The 20,300-nt window shown below is 45.7% G+C and overlaps 1 protein-coding gene across 1 annotated transcript in view; it reads left to right on the forward strand.

Moving 5' to 3' along the window:
* The first annotated feature begins 9,953 nt into the window (after positions 1-9,953).
* ILF3 (interleukin enhancer binding factor 3) overlaps positions 9,954-20,300 on the forward strand; it is a 32,789-nt gene continuing 22,442 nt past the window's right edge. Inside the window, exons 1-3 of the mRNA XM_042782645.1 lie at positions 9,954-9,979; positions 10,442-10,550; positions 10,653-11,143. Of these exons, the coding sequence (XP_042638579.1) occupies positions 9,954-9,979; positions 10,442-10,550; positions 10,653-11,143 (626 nt within the window). The remainder of the gene's footprint in view (positions 9,980-10,441; positions 10,551-10,652; positions 11,144-20,300) is intronic.

Here is a 20,300-nt window from a genome sequence, read left to right on the forward strand (position 1 = left end):
GACTGGACTCATAGCGACCCCTCCTTGGGTTTCTGAGGCAGTATCACTACTACTGTGTTATAATTGAATAACTAATATATAAAACCAAAAACCAAACTCACTGCTGTTGAGTGGGGTCCAATTCATAGCGACTCCTCTTTGGGTTTCCAAGGCAGTATCACTACAGAAGTAGATTGGCCAACCTTCCTTCCAAGGAGTGGCTGGTGGGTTTGAACCACCAGCCTTCTGGTTAGCAGTCAAATGCCTTAGGCGCTACGCTACCAGAGGGGTTAGGATTTACAACACATATTTTGGGAGGACACAATTCAATCCATAAGAATTGGTTAAGTCACTGACTAAATGCTGCCCTGATTAGAATGCAATTTCCTAGGCACTTTTTATTCTGAGTGTGTAGGCAAAGGTGCTACATTGGCAACGTGGCTCAAACCCAAGGGCAGGCCACTGAAGAGCCTTGGGTGCAGGTATTGGTAGCCAAAGCCCTGAGAGGAGCACAAAGAAACAACAGAAAAGATCCCAGGGGGTCTGGGGAGCCCAATGTTTTGGACACGCTGGATACATGTTCAAGTGAAGGCAGTTGGATGCACATGTTGGCACTTGGAGACAAATTCCAGGGTCCAGACAGGCAGCTGAGACTCCTTAAGGTTTGGGTGGTATAGAAATCATGCATGGGACACACTGAGGTCCCCTGGAGAGAGAGGGCAGCCATGAGATCTGGCCCCAAGGAAGAGGAGAAGGAGCACACTAAGGGTATGGAGGAGAACCAGAAAGTGGGGCGATGTGGAAGGCAGGTGTTAAAATAAAACTCAGATTAATCCAACAATAGAAATTGGTTGAAGTTTATTTAATATATGATTTGTAAATCAGAGTAACATTTCAACTGTTGCTGTTGTTGTTAGGTGTCGTCAAGTTGGTTCTGACTTATAGGGACCCTATGTACAACAGAACAACAACAACAAAACACTGCCCCATCCTGACCCAGCCTCACAATCCTTGCTATGCCAGAGCCCACTGTCACAGCCACTGTGTCAACCCATCTCCTTGAGGGTCTTCCCCTGTTTCGTTGACCCTCTACTTTACCAAGTATGATGTCTTTCTCCAGGGACTGGTTCCTCCTGACAACAGGACCAAAGTACAAGAGGTGAAGTGTCACCATCCTTGCTTTTAAGGAGCATTCTCGCTGTACTTTTTCAAAGACGGACTTATTCATTCATGGTGCTGTAGAAGGCTGAAATGGAAGGCCGAAGGAGCTCCTCACTGAAAACTGCAGAACTTTAACAGACTAACAGGCATGATTAAAGTAGACATTAATCATTATGACTAACAGACTATTTTCCCTTTTTGCTTCAAGTAAATAGAATAGCCAACCTCTGTACAGACGTTGAGGTCTTTAGGTTTGTTATTCTCAATTATACATCCTTCTAAGTATAACCCTCTCCCACGACTGGTTTCGGCTGAGAACCGTAGCCTATGAAGCAAGTCAACCCTGGGAAGAGGGACGCTGAGTCTGGAGTAACCAGGGACAAGAAGAACAAAGATACTCTTGGCAGTCCATGGATCTTCAATCCCCATCCCATCTCTCTGTATAATCATGTTGACCCCTTTGCTCGGGGAGACAGGCATTTTAGAGAAAGGATTCTGTCTGTCTCCTTGGGTATCAATACTCAATAAACCTTTTGCTTTCCCATTTCAACCTGTTGTGATCATTGGCTCTTCATGACAGGGGGTAAGGAACTTGTTGTTCCTACAACAGTATAGTCAATATTCTTCACCAACACCACAATTCAAAAGCATCTTCTTCAAAAACCAAAAAATCATGGAAACAATTAGTCCTAGTGACTGGTACACCATCCAATCTGCAGCCTGTATGACTATGAGACCAGAAGAACTAGATGGTGCCCGGGTACCACTGTCATCCACTTGGAAGGGGATCTATGTAGGAGATCCTTGGTAGAGAGGGAGAACAATGTGGAACAAAACTCAAAGTCATTTGGAGAAAAAAAAAAGGGGGGGGGCCAGGTTTGCTGGTCTGATAGAGCCTGGTGGAACCACTGAAACTATGGCCCCTAGCTGCCCTTCAGGTCTGGAATTTGGAATTGAACCCACATCTGTGGCTTCCAGCCAAACAAAAGACAGGTATATGAGGTGAACATTTACATTAGGTAGATACCCTCCTTGGAGAGCATAATCATGGGAGAAGGAAGGGCTGCTTAGGTACAGGGAAACAGCTCAAGGTGCAGGAGTGCATGGAGGGATGGACACTGGGAAGAGGTAATTATCAGGAGGAAGCGGGAGGGGAGCTGTTGCATTGTGATAAATTGTGGTCAATGTCATAAGACAAAGTATATGTGAGCTGCTGTATGGAAAGTGAATTTGCTCTGTAAATTTTCACCCAAGTCACAAAAAAAGTAAAAAAAAAAAAAAAAAGCATCTTCTTCGATCTTCCTTATTCATTGACAACCCAAAGCCCACTGCCATAGAGTTGATTCTGACGCAAAGTTCTTCTCATCTTTGGAAACTGCATTGACTAGAGAGTCAAAAAAAATGTTCCAAAGATGAGAACTTCCAAAATTCTTACACCACATGGAAATGGGCGGCCAGAACAGTATTGATTTAATAACAATTTACCTGAAAATGCAACTTCTGGTCAGCTTCTGGAGTTTCTGTTCCTGGAAACTGACAGCACACAGATAATTCTCCAAAGGCCCAATGCCAAAGGCAAACCCATCTCCACCAAGCTGCTTGCTAGGCTATTGCTTGACTTAAAGGGGACTTTAGGAAGCCAGTTTCTTGAAGGTTTAAGGTTTGAAAGGACATCTAAGGACAAATGGCCTGGATGGGTCACCCCCACTCCATTGACCCCAGAAATCTAGATTCCAGAATTAAAACGGCTTCTCACAGGGAATGTGAGTACTGATGCCTGTGGTTTTGGTTGTGAGAAGGTAGAAGAATGCTTGGGATTACAACTGGTTTCTCATAAAATAGAAGGAAGGTCATCAGCAGAGAGTGGAGGGTGGGGAGGAGGTGTTAGAAGAAGCTGTGAGAAGAAAGACGACGTGAGAAATCATCAAGTTGTATGGGGAAGTGCAGCATGGAGGGAATGGAGGAGGGGGATGTGTTTTGTTTTTATTCCAACCACACTCATGTGAAACACCACAGGCATTGAGTAGGCAGAGGGTTGGTGTAGTTAGGGTTGACAGACAGGAGCAGGGACTGGAGAGTGTGTGCAGGAGTGATGATGATGATGATGATGGGCAGAAGGTGAGATTGTGATATGGGTGAGGACACTCAAAGGTGGTAGAGCCAGATGACTACAGATAGGGGCAAGGTTGTCAGGGACTTCCTGGAGTCAGAAGACAGACTGGAAAGACAGAATGTGGTGGGCAGAGGGGGTATGCTGACCTTGAAATGAGGAATAGGCTGGAGTATGATCTTGAGAGGCAGCTGAGGTGGGGGCATTCTTCCAAGTTCACAGCCAGGTCTACAAATATATGTAGCATCGACCAGATGCTTAACAAATCATGTGGTATGCCTAAGTAAATAATAGGGAAGTTTATGGTGCTTAAGGAACCTGTAACAGGAGCTTCCAGAGAGAGCGACATGTAAACTGGGGCCAAAAGCACCAGTAGGAGTTAGAGCCATCCAACTCCTGGGTGGAAAGACGTGGAAACGAGACTGGTCACAATTTCGTTAGGATGGAACACAGCATGCAAAGAGCAGGATGGTGGATGAAGAGGCTAGAGACATGGCTAAAAGGATGGTCTTGCAGGAAGGCACTGAGACTTTGTCTTGAAGGTATGAGGAGAGGTGGGGAGTGGGGCATGAGGACAGGGCAGTCTGGCTGCTGTGTGGGTCTGGATCAGGGTTTGCCCCATTGGTGGAGACTCCAGCTAGGAGGTGAAGAACGAGCCCAGGAAGAGTGCAGGGTGGCCTGGACTGGGGGAGTGACCATCTCCAGATTTGAATGTCCAGCATCTCAAAGTGATGACTACCTGAAAGGCAGCATGTCTAAAACCATGCATCCAGTCTTGTCCCAGCCTGCCCCTCTCATAGGGGGTGGTAGCTCCATCCTTCCAGTTGCTCAGCAACTCCTCTCTCTCCCTTATTCCACATCCCATCAGCCAGCAAATCCTCTTAGCTCTACCTTCAAGGATATCTTTGCCCTACTGTGTCTCCCTTGGCTTGGATGACCGACTGCCCAGCAATGATTGCTAGGCTTCTGTTCTCTACCACCATTGCCTCTCCACACTGCCACCTGGGGATTCTATCCCTCCTCTGCCCCAAATCTTCTCACAGCTCCCAGGGCCCTCAGAGTTAAAGTCAAGGTCCTCCTCACTCAGGTCTTTGGGGTCGTATAGGACCTACCTGCCCTCCATCCCTGTTCCCTTTTAGATGTCCCCTCTGCCTCCTTGTAGCTTGTTCAGCAAGCACCTTCCCACATCTGGACCTTTGCAGTGGCTGGTCCCTTTCCTGGAACACTCTTGGCAATCTTCTTGGCCTTTGTTATGGTTTGAATTGTTGTTGTTGCTGTTGTCAGGTTGAGTTGGTTCCAACTCACAGTTACCCTGTGCACAACAGACTGAAACACTGCCTGGTCCTGCACCATCCTCAGGATGCCTGAGCCCATCGTTGCAGCCACTTTGTCAATCCATCTCGTTGAGGATCTTCCCCTTTTCCGTTGATCCTCTACCAAGCATGATATCCTCCAGGGACTGGTCCCTTCTGACAACGTAACCAAAGTTCATGAGACGAAGTTCAGCCATTTTGCTTCTAAGGAGCATGCTGGCTGCACTTCTTCCAAGACAGATTTGTTTGTTCTTCTGGTAGTCCATGGTATTTTCAATATTCTTCACCAACACAATTCAAAGGCATCAATTCTTCTTCAGACTTCCTTATTCATTGTTCAGCTTTCACATGTTTATGAGGCTATGGAAAATACCATGGCTTGGGTTAGGCACACTTTGGTTTTCAAAGTGACATCTTTGCTCTTTTAACAAGAGGCTTGAGTTGTGCCCCCAAAAGTTTGTGGCGTAAATCTGAACACCTATACCTGTGGCCCGACACTCATCTGTCACTTTGTTGTACTGTGGTGGCTTGTGTGTTGCCATTACATTGGAGGTTATGCCACCAGTATTTTGAATACCAGCAGGGTCACCCATGGTGGACAGGTTTCAGCAGAGCTTCCAGACTAAGACAAACTGGGAAGAATGAGGTCATCCACTTCTGATGGAATTGGCCACTGAAAACCTTATGAATAGCAGTGAAATACTGTCTGATATATCATTGGAAAACCTTACGAAGAGCCAAAAAACACTGATACAGTGCAGGAAGATGGGCCCTTCAGGTCAGAAGGCACTTCAAATATGACCGGGGAAGAGCTGCCTCCTCAAAGTAGAATCGACCTTAATGACGTGAAGGGAGTAAAGCTTTCAGGACCCTCATTTGCTCATGGAGCATGACTAAAAAATTGGAAGAAACATCTGCAGATATCCGTTAATAATCAGAAAATGGAATGTATAAAGTATCAATCTAGGAAAACTAGAAATTGTTGAAAATGAAATGGAACACATAAAGATCAATATCCTAGGCATTAGTGAGCTGAAATGGACGGGTAGTGGCCATTTTGAATCAGAAAATCACATGGTCCACTATGCTGGGAATGACAAAATGAAGGGGAATGGCATCACATTCACCGTCAGAAAGAACATTTCAAGATCTATCCTGAAGTATAATGCTGTCAGTGATAGGAGAATATCCAAACCCCTACAAGGAAGATCAGTTAATAGTACTATTATTCAAATTTATGTACCAATCACCAAAGTAATAGATGAAGAAATTGAAGATTTTTACCAACTTCTGCAGTCTGAAATTGACCAAATGTGCAATCAAGATGTATTGATTATTGCTGGTGATTGGAATATGAAAACTGGAAACAAAGCAGCAGCACTGGTAGTTGGAAAATGGCCTTGGTGATTACAAAAACGGCAAGGAGGCCACATGTTCTGACCTCCTCTAATCCCACGAGAGGAAGACAGGATTACCAGCAGTAACCCAAGGCCTATTACTGCAAGGCCAGAAATGCTGCCTCCCTCCAGCCCTTTCACCAACCGTTCCTCCCAAAGCACCCACCACCTCTCTCCTGGGTTCGATAATTCACTGCAGTGGCCACACAGAACTCACAGATTATGGGGTTTATTAGGGAAGCACCAGGCTACAACTCAAGTTCAGGAAGAACGCTCAGTCTCTCTCCCAGCCCAACGTCCCTCAGCCAACAGTCTCTCACAGTCTCTTTCCCAGCAGTGCTGGTCCCTCGGTGTCTCACTCAGCAATGAGTGTCTCTCGCGTCTCTTTCCTAGCAGCGCGTGTCTCTTTCAGGGGCGCGTGTCTCTTTCAGCACCACGTCTTCCTCCACCAGCAGTCAGAGAGAGAGTTCTGCCTCCAGGAGGCCTCCTTTTGAGCCCAGAAGGGTGGTCAAACTAGCCAATCACAGCATCAGAACTCTAAGCACGTGAGAGAGAGTGGGAACCTCCCAGAACATTGTATTGTGCCATGCCCAACAGAAATAACCCAGGTGGATAGCTCTTCAGTTGCTCATAGAAAATCCCACCTTGGAGTTTACAAAGACTTATGGGTAGAAAAGCCACACTAAGTAATTTACTACACTGCAGTGATAGAATTGATGTTGGAGATCACATGATAGAATTTTGCAACACCCATGACTTATTCAAAGCAATTATCTTTTTTTCAACAATGTAAATAGAATGGAGCTCTGAATATATGAGTGTTTCAGGAAGAGGGCACAGCCAATGCAAAGGCCTGAGGTGGGAGGGTGCTTAAATGAGCGAACGGAGTAAGATGTCAAAGGACACATCAGACTGCCTATCCTGAAAAGCCTTCTGTCCTCTCAGCCCAGTAGCCTTAGCAGAAAAGGAGCCTCTCTTGGCAGCTCAGACTAGTCCCAGGGCTGCCTCTAGCCCATTTGGGTGAAATGAGGTCTCTCAACCAATCATGGGGTCAGAGAAGTGACGTTCTGATTGGCTAGACCTGAGGCAGAGCCAGCTGGAAGAGAGGTGGGCCTTGCCTAGGAGGCAGAGTGGGAGAAGGGTGGTTCCCCAAATGAAAGTCTTGCTTCTCTAATCTGAACAAGGGGCATAGAGGGTTAGCAGGCAAAAGCCACAAACAGCTGCCATGCAGGATGAGTGACAGCTGACCAGAGCAGCAGGGACTTCAGGGTGGCAAAGTGAAGATGACAGACTTGCGGTGGTGGTGGGGCCCTACATGTGGCCCATGTGATGGCATTGCTGTATGTAGAGTGTGAACCTTTCTCCACACATTTCAACACTGTGAGGATCAGTTCCAAACATGAGGTCTGGCTGGATCCAGGAGCTCCAATGATGTGGCCATGACTTGGCCTTGCTCTTGCTCTGTCTTTGGGATCAGCTTTCTTCTGGGTGGCTTCATTCTCTGTCTAGTTTGAATTAAGGTGCATTCCCTCCCCCCAGCCATGCCTCACATTTTCCCAGCTCAGAGAAATGAGAGCTTTTCTTGCTCCAAAGCGCCAGGCCTGATGCTCATTGGCTCTGACTGCTCTGGTTTTGGTCATTTATCCCTGAACCAATCACTGTGGCCAGGCCATGGGATCTGCCCTGTGAACTTCACATATTGAGCAGGGGACAGAGTGGTTCCTGAAAGCACTGTTGTCAACCATATCCATTCTACCGAGAGGGAGGAAAGGCAAGAGACATTGGTCAAAAGCTTTCAAGGGGAGAAGTTCTTGGGTGTTATCAGGAGAGTGGTGGGCTGAAGTGGGAGAAATCGCATGTGATGAGGAAAGTAATGATGGAGCAGTTCTTCAAGAGGACGCTAACGATCCTAAGGATGGCAGAACCTGTCCAGAGAGAGGGACTAAAAGAAATAGGAGGGGGTCATGGAAAGAGATGAGGGAGAGGTATCAATTAAAGCAAGGAATTGAAATAATGGTTGAACACTCGGGGGCTGTTAAACATGGGGCAGTGGAAAGGTATGAAGAGTAGTAGGTGGTTGGGCAGGGTAGAGGACAGGGTAGAGCTGCAGAGATGAGAGGGCAGATGGCATCTTGGGTTGTTCATTTTGTGTGGTGATCAAGGAGATTAACATGGTCAAGAAACATAACAGAACTTGTTACATGGTCGGCTGAAAACATTCTATGAAGCACAGCCCCAGGTTGGTAGGATGGGAGTGGATTCAGACTGCCCTTTCAAGGGAGTTCAAGTTTCCCTGATACTCCAACTCAGTGGCTCTTCTCACTAAAGAACCAGATTGGAAGGGCACCAGTCCAGACAATAATATCACTACTTCTCAAGCATGCCAGGCACTCAAGCAACCCGAGGCTGAATAACTCCCGACATCAGTCCTGAGCTCCACCATAGAGATATTGAATCCAGAACCTGTGCTTGTAATTGAGACCCTACAAACCTCGGAGTTTTGGTGTTTGGGGGTCCCTCTGATAGGAGCTGCCTTAAGAGAATAAGATCCCAAAAGCAACTTTTTCAGAAATGTAAACTTGGGCACCTCCCAAGAACTTGGTCTCAGAAAATTAGAAAGTGTTCCTGTTCTGCCACTTGGTAGCGCTGTGAGCTTAGGCAAGTCACTCTGCCTCTGAGCCTCAAATGTCAAACAAGACCATGGCTGATCTCATGGGTGGGGAGGCCCCAAAATTAGACTGTATATGATGGTCATTGTAGGTTCTGTTATTTCTGTTATCATCACAGCGACCACGAAACAACCTAGACTTACTTTTATCAATTTTGTCTGAATCCATTCCCTACTAATTTCACTAAATCTTTCTTGAATCTTGAGCCCTATGTATGAGAAAACTCTCCAAGTAATATCAAGTGATCGAAAGAATAAAATAGACGTCTATTATTTATGTAAAAAAAAGTAAGAAACCTACTACACACGGGGGTGGAAATCTCTGTAGAAACATACAAAAATTTTACACAATTAAGAAAGAGGGTACTCAGGTGTCAAGCGGACATAGGTGTCCTCTCATACTCTTTTGCACAACTGACGTTTTATGTTAATGTATTACCTATTTAGAATCGTTAATTAAAATTTAAATAAAAAGGAAAAGCTGTAGGTGCAGCATGCACTTGTTGCCGCAATCATATTTTCAGATCTTTCCCTTCTTAATAAATAAAATATATTACTCTGCACAAAGAATTGTGCCAAGTGAGTTTCTTTTTAATTATCACCATTTTTGTAAGTAAAAAAACATGCATTGTATCCTGTAGCCTTAAAGATTTTGCTGCATCTTCCTTATGTTTTTGCAAGGAAGCTACAACATGAAGCAGTGGAACGACTTCTCACCTCCTTTCGAAAGTAAACCTTTCAAACTCCTTGCGCCTCTTGCTTTGAATTCCCGAAGGGTCTGAACAACAGTCTGTCAATAGCCTGTTGTGTGCCACTCTGACTCTGACACTGGATGGGCGCGGGATTACTTTAAGTACAAACTATGTACACTGGATCTCAAAAGGAGCGCGGGAGGATTCAATGAAACCGGCTTTGCAAAGATAAGGCGCGTCTCCGTATGCTTTTACTTATAAGCTTAAAGCTGCTGCCGAAAGTCTTCAAACCCGTCTCTCCCACGAACATGTCTTAGTTTTCCCATCTGTGAAAGGAGGACTGGACATCCCGACCAGCCTGGCTCCACCAGGGAAGCATTGCGGGCCCAAAGATCCGGGGCGAGTGAGCGCCCCGGTCCCGGGCATGAAGAGTAGTAAGGGCTCAGTCCGGCCGTCCCTAGAGCATGCACCTCGGTCTCTTGGGGGAGATACAAATAAGGAGGAAAAAGCCCCACCGAGCAGTCTCCAGTGGAAACTGATCCTCCTCGACCTAGATCCCGTTACTAACAGAACACTCACGCGCCAGACTTGCAAAAGCATTTCCGCCAACGTACTCATAGCAACAGGTGTAAGATGGCGGCTGCGCAGGCGTGCAACTCGTATTCTCAGGGTGGCTCCGCCTCTTGCCCGTGCCCGAGTCACGTGGTAACAGCCGCCAAAAAGCCGCCATTAAAATAAGAGCAGCTATCTCGTCACATGACGCAGGGAGACCAATACAACAAAAGGAATGAGCAAAAGTCTACGTCACGTGGCCGAGGAGGACCAGGACATCGCCACCGTCACATGATCAGGCAAAGACAACCAGAGGAAAGAAATATGTGCTGGTGCCACGTGACCAGTTACGCACCACATACGCCCATGTCACATGGCTAAGACACCCCTCCCCCCTCCTCTCTTGGCACCTCCCTCCTTCTGCCCTGGGCCTGCGTCGAACGGCAACGCGACGGCTAGGGGGCGGGACTCCGGCCAGTCACGTGCTCCCGCACCTCCCCGGCGCGCGCGCGCGCCCGCTCGCTCGCCCCCGGCCCCGGCTCCTCCTCCTCCTCTTCTCGCCATTGCAGTTGGACTCAGCAGCCCGGCGCGCACCGCGTGGCTTTTGGAGGGAGACCCCGGGGGGCTGTGGCAGGAGGGTGGCGGTGGTTGCGGTCGGGGGAAAAGGACGCCGACGAGGTAAGCGCCAATGTGGCGGCGGCTGGGCCCGCTCCCGCCTCTGCCCCTCCCCCGCCCTCCTTCCCTCTTAGCGCGGGCCCGGCTTGGGGGTCGCGTTGACAGGGCTTGAGGCGCCCCGCGTCCCCTGCCTCCGCCTGGGCCGCCTGGTTCCCTCGCTTTGGCGCTTGGCCCATTTCTCCCTTGTTTGCCTCGCTCCCGCGCTCGGCCGTTACTCTCCCCCATTGTGCCGAGGAAACAAAATGGCGGCGGCGGCGGCGGCGAGGGCCCAGTGCGCGCGCATCCGTCCTCCCCATCTCACGGCCCCTCGGCCGGCGGCGGTGCCTCGCGCGGGGGGTGCGCGCGCACCGGGTCTCCGGCCGCCGCCTTCCCCTGGACCGGGCTTTGTCTGTTGCGGCTCCCTACGCGCACGCGCGCACGTGCCAGGAGCACACACCCCCCTCCAGCGTGGAGCATCCCAGCCCGCGCGGTGGGGGCGACCCCCCTGCTCACCTCCTCCTCCTCTTTGTCCCCTTCCCGCCCCGGTTTTCAGGAGGGTCCCAGGTTCCCGAGGCGGGCAGAGCTGCCTCCATTGTCCTCACTGGACTCGGGGAGTCGTACCTCCTCCCTGGTACCTGTCCCCACGCAGACTCGCCATGAGGCTTTTGTGGGTTCTTGAGATTTCCAAATCTCTGTTGATCTAGGCCTCCCCCTGGTCAGGATCCAAATGCAGGAGGGTTTAAGCTTTCTCTTAACTTAGTTTAGCTGTTTCTGTGATACTGACTTTTTCCAAGATTGCTTAGGTTGTGTTTCTTTCCAAACACGGGTAATCTGGTGCGATATTTGGGGTGCCCAGTAACCTTCAATATGTCTTCCAGTGTTGGAACCCAAACTTGGGGGTGTGAAACCTTTTGTTTATATTTTTTCAAGTAGTTTAGTGATTGAGATTTTTGAGGTTGCCATCGAGGTTGTGCGCGGGTTAATCCTCTGCCTGGATGATTTAGTTACTTGAGGTGAACGGTAATCAGTGTATGCTCTTCCCCTATGCACTGTCTGAACATGGAGAGTTAACACTACGTTATCTCTGCTTTATTACTTAGAGTGAGCCACTGCCTCTCTGTGATGCTTTACAGAAATAACAGCTAAAGCGGGGTGCATAGGTGTTTGTAAGGGAGCCTTATCAGAGTAAACATTTTAAAAAATTGTCTGTCATTTTTGTGATGTTAAATATCTGTGAGATTTTTCCAAGACCGCAGTTTACATTGTAAATGCCAATCAGAGTCAAACAGAATCTTAACATCTATTTTCAGATGTCTTGTGAAAGTGATGTCCAGTTGAGCCATCTCCCCCTATGTTCCAAAACTGATAGAAAGTTGCTTGGGATTCTGCTGAGGGGACACGATAGGCCAAGGAGGAAGCACTGATTTCGGTGACAAGCCTGTCTTCTTGATTGTGACGTGAATCCTTAGGATCCTCCCTTGCTTTAGAAGTGAGTGGTCTGATAGCCTATTTGGGGTTCATGAATAAATGTGAGATGCCACCTGAAGTTAGGATTCACATTAGGACTGTAAGCTTTCCATTGCATAGGTGTTCGTGATCCGGAATCCCCACGGATTGCACATGATGCTGCCACTCTGCTTTGTGTGTGGTCTTGTGGGATGATGTTACAGCAACCGCCTGGGCTGTGAATGAACTGTGGGAACCATAGACTCATGCAGAGCTGGAAGAGGGAAAAGAAGGCCTCTGGGGCACTGGCAGGTACTCCTGTAGTCTTTGCTCCTGACAGGTGTCTTGGCGGTGTGGGCTGTCACTGGTCCCTAGGGTTTGTGCCTGGAATCTGTGCAGGCCCTCTAGTTTAGCTTGGAGGCTGAGTGGTATTGCAAGGTTTGGCCACTGCATTATCAGGTTCCCTGTGCTCCTGGATCGTGGATAAGCCAGGGAATCACTTTCTTTCTGAAACAGAGGTGTCTAATTGTTTGCAGTATTGTTTTTCCTGACTGAACTTGTCTAATGCCTGCAGGCAGAAATTCCTTAGCTCCTTATTTAGAGTTTTTTAAAGTACCGTATTTCTGGGAGTAAGCAATCTAAGACTCTAATTTTTCTGTCACATACTACATTCGCACGGATAGCTGCTAATATTTTGATCTCACAAATATATGGTGCTCTTGTGAGTGTTCACCTGGTTAAGGTTTCCAGGTAGGGATAGCTGGAGCTGGTGGTGAGAAAAAGCCTTACAAGTTGACCTCCTCCCTCTTCTGGGTGAATGTTAGGCAACATCTTGTCTGTCTTTAGGTTTTAGCAAGATGTGGGGGTTGGAAATGTTTTTACTTTTGAAAAAAGCTTTGGAAGTTGTGTTTGGACTGGGACAGTTCCCTCTTATCTCTTTCAACCTCCTTTCTATTTCCTCCTGATTTCATCTTTTATGGCTCAGAGGAATGATTTCTTTGCCTAAGAAACCTGGATTTACACCTCCTTGGACTCACCATCTGGTACATTTTGTCATTAAGTTGATTGACCTTGTGCAATTTTGAAAGCTGTGTAAACGGCATATCACCACATAGTACTAGAGTGTATGTATGGCCTATCAAGTTGTGACATCTTACTTAAATCTTGCTTTGATTTTGACCTCTTCAATGTTGTAGTAGTTAGGATTTTCTAGGCTCTCTGTGAGTCAGGTCTGCCTGGAAGGCACATAACAACAAAAACAACAGGCTCTCTGTATTTGTTACATTGTATAAAGAAAAATTTGTTCCAATAGACCTGGTGGAACTACTGAGACTATGGCCCCTAGCTGCCTTTCAGGTCTGGAATTGAACCCACACCTGTGGTTTCCAGCCAAATAAAATACAGACATGAGTTGAACATTTACCTCAAGTAGATACACTCCTTGGAGAGAATAATCATGGGAGAAAGATGGGCTGCTTATGCACAGGGAGACAGCTCAGGAGGCAGGAGTGTATGGAGGGATGGACACTGGGAAGAGGTAACTATGGGGAGGAAGTGGGAGGGAAGCTGCTGCATTGGGGTAAAGTGTGGTCAATGACATGAGACAAAGTATATGTGAACTGCTGTATGGAAAGTGAATTTACTCTATAAATCTTCACCCAAATCACAATTTAAAAAAAAAAAAAAGGAAAATTTGGTGAAAAATACGTACAACAAAACACATGTATCAGGTCAACAATTTTTTCCTGCACAATTCAGTGACACGGGTTACACTCTCAAGTTATGGTTCCTTTCTCCATAACCTTCTTCAAACTATTTCACCATCAACACAGACTGACTGTCCCTAAAGCTTCTCTCCTGTCCTTTTAAGTTGCTGTTGTCAGTTTGGTCACATGTAGATAATTCTTTAAAAGGATAGAATGCTTAATGCAGACATTCGTTTTTTGTAATTAGGCTAAACTATTATTTGTTCAAAGATGACTTCAGGGGATGGTTTCAGTTCAAGGTTTCCTCAGGGTAGTAGTTTTGAGGGTCATACAGCCTCAGTAGCTCCAGAAAGTCTGGATTTCATGAAAATTTGAAACTCTGTTTTACATTCTTCTGTAGAATCCCTGATCTAAAAATTCGGTATTGGTAGCCAGGCACCATCCATTCTTCTGGTCTCTTGGCAAAGGAGGCAGTTCATAGAGGCCATTAGACACATATTCCATTTCCTCCACCAAGTCCTGGCCCTCTTTCCTTTGGTGCTCCTAGTGAATGGAGAGCAATTGGTACCTTGAATTACTGCTCTCAGCAGGCTCTGTATTTTGGGGGCAGTGGTGGTTCACTGAAGAATTCTTGCCTTCTGTGTGGGATACCTGAATTCGAGTCCTGCTGATGTACCGCAGGTGCACCACCACCCACCCACCCAGCTGTCATTGGACGCTTGGATGTTGCTGTGATGCTGAGCAGGTTTCAGTGTAGGAAGAAAGGCCTGGTGATCTACTTCCTGAAAATCAGTGCATGGAAGCTATGGATCACAGTGGTCTGCTCTGTAGCCGACCATGGGGATGGCATGGGACCTGGCAGCATTTAGTTCATTGTGTGTGAGATCACGATGAGTTGGGGGCCAGCATGGTGGCAGCTAACAATGACATATTTATGGTGGTTTTCATTTTAGCGAAGTCCTGGCAGAGAAAGATTTGATTTCTATTTCCAGTAGAAGGGTTTGGAATTAGAGGCAGACAGTGGTTTGAGTGGAGTTTACATAAAGTTAGTGAAAGGGGTTGGTGTCTTGAGGGTATGAGGCTGACTTCAGTTTTCTGCTGCAGCATCTGATGATTTTGTTTGAGACAACTAGGTTATCTCTGCTTTATTACTTATCAGAGGAAACATTTTAAAAAATTGTGTCTTATTTTTGTGATCTGTTAAATATCTGTGAGATTTTTCCAAGACCGCATCTTACATTGTAAATGTCAATCAGAAAGTCAAATAGAATCTTAACATCTCCTATTTTCAGCTGTCTTGTGAAAGTGATGTCCAGTTGAAATTTAATTTGTCTTCTCATAGTACATGTCCACATAATGAAGAACTTGAAAATGAAATTACTATCTAAGGCCCAGTTTTTTTGGGGAGAGGGGGAGAGCCTACATAAGATGTCCAAGGATTATTTAGTCACAAAATTGAATGTGCATCCTTTTTATTAGAATGTGTAGTTTTGCTCCAGATTATATCTTAGGTGACTGATTAATAGGAAATGGTTATATTGGCAATTTGTGATCCATGTTAATTTTTCTTTAAGGTTCTAATCAGACAGACATCTTTATTATTGTTTTCATTAGGATTGTAGTTCAAGTTTAAAGATAAGGTCTTACTTGGGGATTAATCTTTCAGGCCATTTGCTTTTCTGTGCTTGCTTTTGAACTACTTTCTTATCCCAGTGTGTATGTTTATGAATGAAATGTTGCAAGTTAGGTTTGCTTCTCAGTACGTTAGACTTTTTTTTTTTTTCCCATTTTAATGATCCTTGCTTTGTATTTACAATACTGAGGGAAAAAAATTCTAAATATCAACAGCGTAGAAATAACTAGCCCAACCCTGTGGCGCATGGTGTCATGGTGGCACTTAAATATTTGTCAAGTGAGTGAGCTGTGTATAATCCTTGAAGGAGGGAATGAAGAATGGCTGACCAGTTAACATGGTAGATTTTGGGGCTGCGTAATGAGGGGGCTCCTTGATGACCCAGCTTTGCAAAGTTGGGTATGTAAAATGATAGGAGAGGAGAGAAGGTGAGTGGAATCAGTTTTAGTGAAGTTGCTCATTTTTTTTTAAAAAACTCAAAGCTTCAGTTGTGGAAGATAGTTTGGGATTTCTTGTAAAACTAAACAGTCATCCTTTGCCATGAAACCAGAAAAACTGAGTGGTGCCTGGCTACCATTTTTGAACATTTTGATCATAAGTTCTATAGTAGGTCAAAAGGGGGAAAATAAGGAACAGAATTTCAAAGTCTTGTGAAGTCCAGACTTCCTAGAAGCCATGAAGGTTGGATGAACCCTGAAACTATTGCCCTAAGATAATCTTTAAACCTTAAACCAGAAATTCTCCTGAAGACTTTTTAAAACCACTATAATTTTAGCTGAACTGTTAAAAAAAGAAAGTCTGCCTTGAGCATCCTGCACTTTTAAGAACTATGTACATGGAACCAAAGTGACAGCAGCCACTTGAAAGTTTAGATACGAACCCTAGGGGGCAAGTGAGTTTACATTAATGGAGGAGGAACAACTCAGAAAAGGAGGGTTGAGAATGAATGGTTGTATAACCCAAATGTACTAAATGGAAACTGTTGAATTGGTGTATGTTTTGCTGTGTATATTCTCAGCAACAACACAAAAGAAAGATTGAAAAGAATGTAAACATGTAACTACTATATGAACTAGCAGTTTCACTCTTGGGTATTTTTATCCCCAAGAAATGAACATTTTTTTCATGTAAAAACCTGTATACAAGTGGTCCTGGTATCTTACTCATAAAAACTAGAAACCACAAACAGTGCAGATAACCTTTAGTGGGTGAGTGGTTAAACAAATGGTGGTACATCCATATCATGGGGATGTTGTGGTGGTGGTGGTGTTACGTGCTGGCGAGTTGGCCCCGACTCACAGCGACCCCTCCTTGGGTTTCCGAGGCAGTATCACTACGGAAGTAGATTGCCCCATCTTCCTTCTGAGGAGTGGCTGGTGGGATTGAACCACCAGCCTTCTGGTTAGCAGTCAAGTGCCTTAGGCACTACACTACCAGAACTCCTTATTATGGGTACTACTTAGCAACAAAAAGGAACTATTGATGCACACAACAACTTGGATAAATATTGAGGTAGTTGTGCTGAGTAAAGCCAATTACAAAAAGTTACACACTGTATAGGACCAAATCCATTGCCGTGGAGTGACTTCTGAGTCTTAGGCCTAAGCCTAATCCTGTTAAGACTGAGTAGGACTGCCCCCATGGGGTTTCCAAGGCTATAATCTTTATAGAAGCAGACTGCCTTACCTTTCTCCTGCAGAGGGGGTGATGGGTTCCACCTGCTGACTTTTCAGTTAGCAGCTGAAGCACTTTAACCACTATGCCACCAGGGCTCCTTCCATTTCAAGAACTAGTGTTCTTGAAATGACAAAATTACAGAAATGGTGAGTGGATTAGTGATTGGGGTTAGGAGGAGTTTGGGAGGCAGTATGAATGTAAAAGGGCACTGGGAGGGGAATCTTTTTGGTGATGGGACTGTGTCTTGACTGTATGAGTGACAGTGACCTGATTGTGATATTGCACTGTAGTTTGCTTGATTTTTTTTTTTTTCTGGTACTCTAGGATTCTTACAGAAGGGAGCGTGGTTGAGTGGGGAGAATAATCACTTCAGCACTAGTTAGCTTATGACATTGAAGAAGTCAAAGTTAGCTTTTCTTCCATCTCATTTTTTCCAGTTGTGTGTACTTGTACTGTATTTTTGAAAGCTGTTACCATGGGTAAAGGGTACATAGGATCTGTCTGTCATATTTCCTGTGACTGCATGTGAATCTAGAATTATCTCAAAGTGAAGTTTAATTTTAAAAAAAGCACCTTTACCTATTAAAACAGTTCATGTGTCAGCGTGTTAATATTTAATGTTCTTGGGGATAGGGTTTTTAAAATATTTATTATTTTATTATTTAAATTTTTGTTAGTTTTAAATTTTTTTATTTTGATTTGGGTGAAGGTTTACAGAGCAAATTCTTTTTTCATAGAGCAGTTTGTACTCATTTTGTTTCATGACATTGACTGCAATCCCCACAATGTAACAGCTCTCTTCCCACTTCCTCCCTGTAGTTACCTCTTCCCTGTGTCCTTCCTTCCCATGCACTCCTGGTTGTCGGCCCCATGCCCTCCCTGCTAAGTTGTCTCCCTGTGCAAATACTGCCCTTCTGTTCTCCCATGATTGATTGCTCCAACATGTGTATCTACCAAAACCAAACCCACTGCCATTGAGTCAATTCCGACTCATAGTGACCCCCGTTGGGTTTCCGAGACAGTAAATCTTTACAGAGGTAGATTGCCCAGTCTTCCTCCGCAGAGTGACTGGTGGGTTTGAACTGCCAACCTTCTGGTTAGCAGTCAAATGCCTTAGGCACTGTACCACCAGAGCTCCTTACGAGTTTATCTACCAATGTACCAAATGTTAAGAGATCAACATGGTAGCATCGAGGAATGAGAAGACATAGAGAGGTACATGAGAGGTACAGACAACAAAGATGAACCCTTTTGCACATACAGTACTGCACTGTCAGTGAAGGCAAACATGGATATATGGGTGGATAGATGGGTTGTTGTTGTTGTTGTTATGTGCTGTCGAGTCATACCCGACTCATAGCGACCCCTCCTTGGGTTTCCGAGGCAGTATCACTACAGAAGTAGGATTGCCCAACCTTCCTTCCGAGGAGTGGCTGGTGGGTTTGAACTGCCAGCCGTCTGGTTAGCAGGCAAGTGTCTTAGCCACTATGCTACCAGAGCTCCCTGGATAGATGGGTAAACAGGCTAAACTATTAAGTATGTTTATGCAGGGGGGAGTGTGCTCATGACCATGTATGGGGTTGGCAGACAATGTTTCTACAAGTATATTGCTATGTTCTGTAAGAATTCCCACATATATAGTAGAGCTGACAAGGAGCAAGGTTGTGATCACTTCTTGGCCACAGCTAGCTACCCAGAAGGACCTGTGGGCTCAGGACCATAGTTGTAGGGGACATCAAGCTCAATTGGCATAACATACTACACAAAACATTGTTCTGCATCCTACTTTGGCGAGTAGTGACTGGGACCTTAAAAGCTTGCAAAGCAGCTAGATGTAACGATGAGCCTCTCCTCGTCCAGAGCAAAGAAGAATGAAGAAAACCAAAGATTCTTGGAAACAATTAGTCCAGCTGACTGGTATACCATGTGATCCACAGCCTGTATGACTGTGAGACCAGAAGAACTAGATGGTGCCTGGCTACCACTGTCAGCCACTCAGAGGGGGATCTGTGTAGGAGATCCTGGATAGAGTGGGAGAGCAAGGTGGAACAAAACTCAAAATCATTTTTGGAAAAATAAAGGGACCAAGTTTGTTTGGTCTGATAGAGCCTGATGGAACCACTGAGACAATGGCCCCTAGCTGCCCTTCAGGTCTGAAGTTGAACCCACTCCTGTGGCTTCCAGTCAAACAAAAGACAAGCATATGAGGTGAACATTTGCAGATATACTCCTTGGAGAGATCAGTCATGATGGAGAATAGGAGGGCTGTGTATGCACAGGGAGATAGCTCAGGGGGCAGGAGTGCATGGAGGGAAGGACACAGGGAGGAGGTAACTATGGGGAGGAAGTGGGAGGGGAGCTGTTGCATTGTGGGAAATTGTAGCCACTGTCATGAGACAAAGTATATGTGAGCTGATGTATGGAAAGTTAATTTGCTCTGTAAACTTTCACCCAAATCACAATTAAAAAAAAAAAAAAAAAAGAGTATCTACCTGATGTGAGCTCTGGTAGCATAGTGCCTAAGACACTTGACAGCTAACCAGGAGGCTGGTGGTTCAAACCCACCAGCTACTCTTCAGAAGGAATGTTGGGCAATCTACTTCTGTCGTGGTACTGCCTTGGAAACCCAAGGAGCTATGAGTTGAGTCTGACTCGACGGGACATGACAACACCTGATGTAAATGTTCACCTTATATACCTCTCTTGTGTTTGGCTGGAAGCCACAGGAGTGAGTTCAGTTCCTGACCTGAAGGGTACCTACAGCAACACAATGTGCTGCTATCCAGTTGGGTCTGACTCACAGTGACCCCTCCTTGGGTTTCTGAGGCAGTATCACTACGGAAGTAGATTGCCCACTCCTTCCGAGGAGTGGCTGGTGGGTTGTACCTCCAGCCTTCTCATTAACAGTCAAATGCCTTAGGTACTACTCCATCAGAGCTCCTAGGGGCCGTATTTTCAGGAGTTTCACCAGGCTATATCAGGCCAGCATACCTGGTCTTTTTTTTTTTATTATTTTTTTTAATGAATGAGTTTTATTCCACATTGTTCTCCCACTCTAGCCAGAATCTCCTGCACCAGTCCTCCTCCAAGAGGTTGATGATGATAGCTGGGCATCATCTAGTTCTTCTGGTCTCATGGTCATATAGGCTGAGGATTGCATGGTCTGCTAGTCCCTTGAACTGATTGTGAATTTATTATTATTTTAAACTAGAAAGAAACACTTGGGAGGTGTAAACTCAAAATTAAATTGCACACAAGTTTAAAAAAAAAAAAGAGAGAGAATGAAAATCCTAGACCTCCTCATGGGATAAA

Source organism: Orycteropus afer, unplaced genomic scaffold, assembly GCF_000298275.1.
Source record: "Orycteropus afer afer isolate SDZICR_OR568_19922 unplaced genomic scaffold, OryAfe1.0 scaffold00402, whole genome shotgun sequence".
NCBI lineage: Eukaryota > Metazoa > Chordata > Mammalia > Tubulidentata > Orycteropodidae > Orycteropus > Orycteropus afer.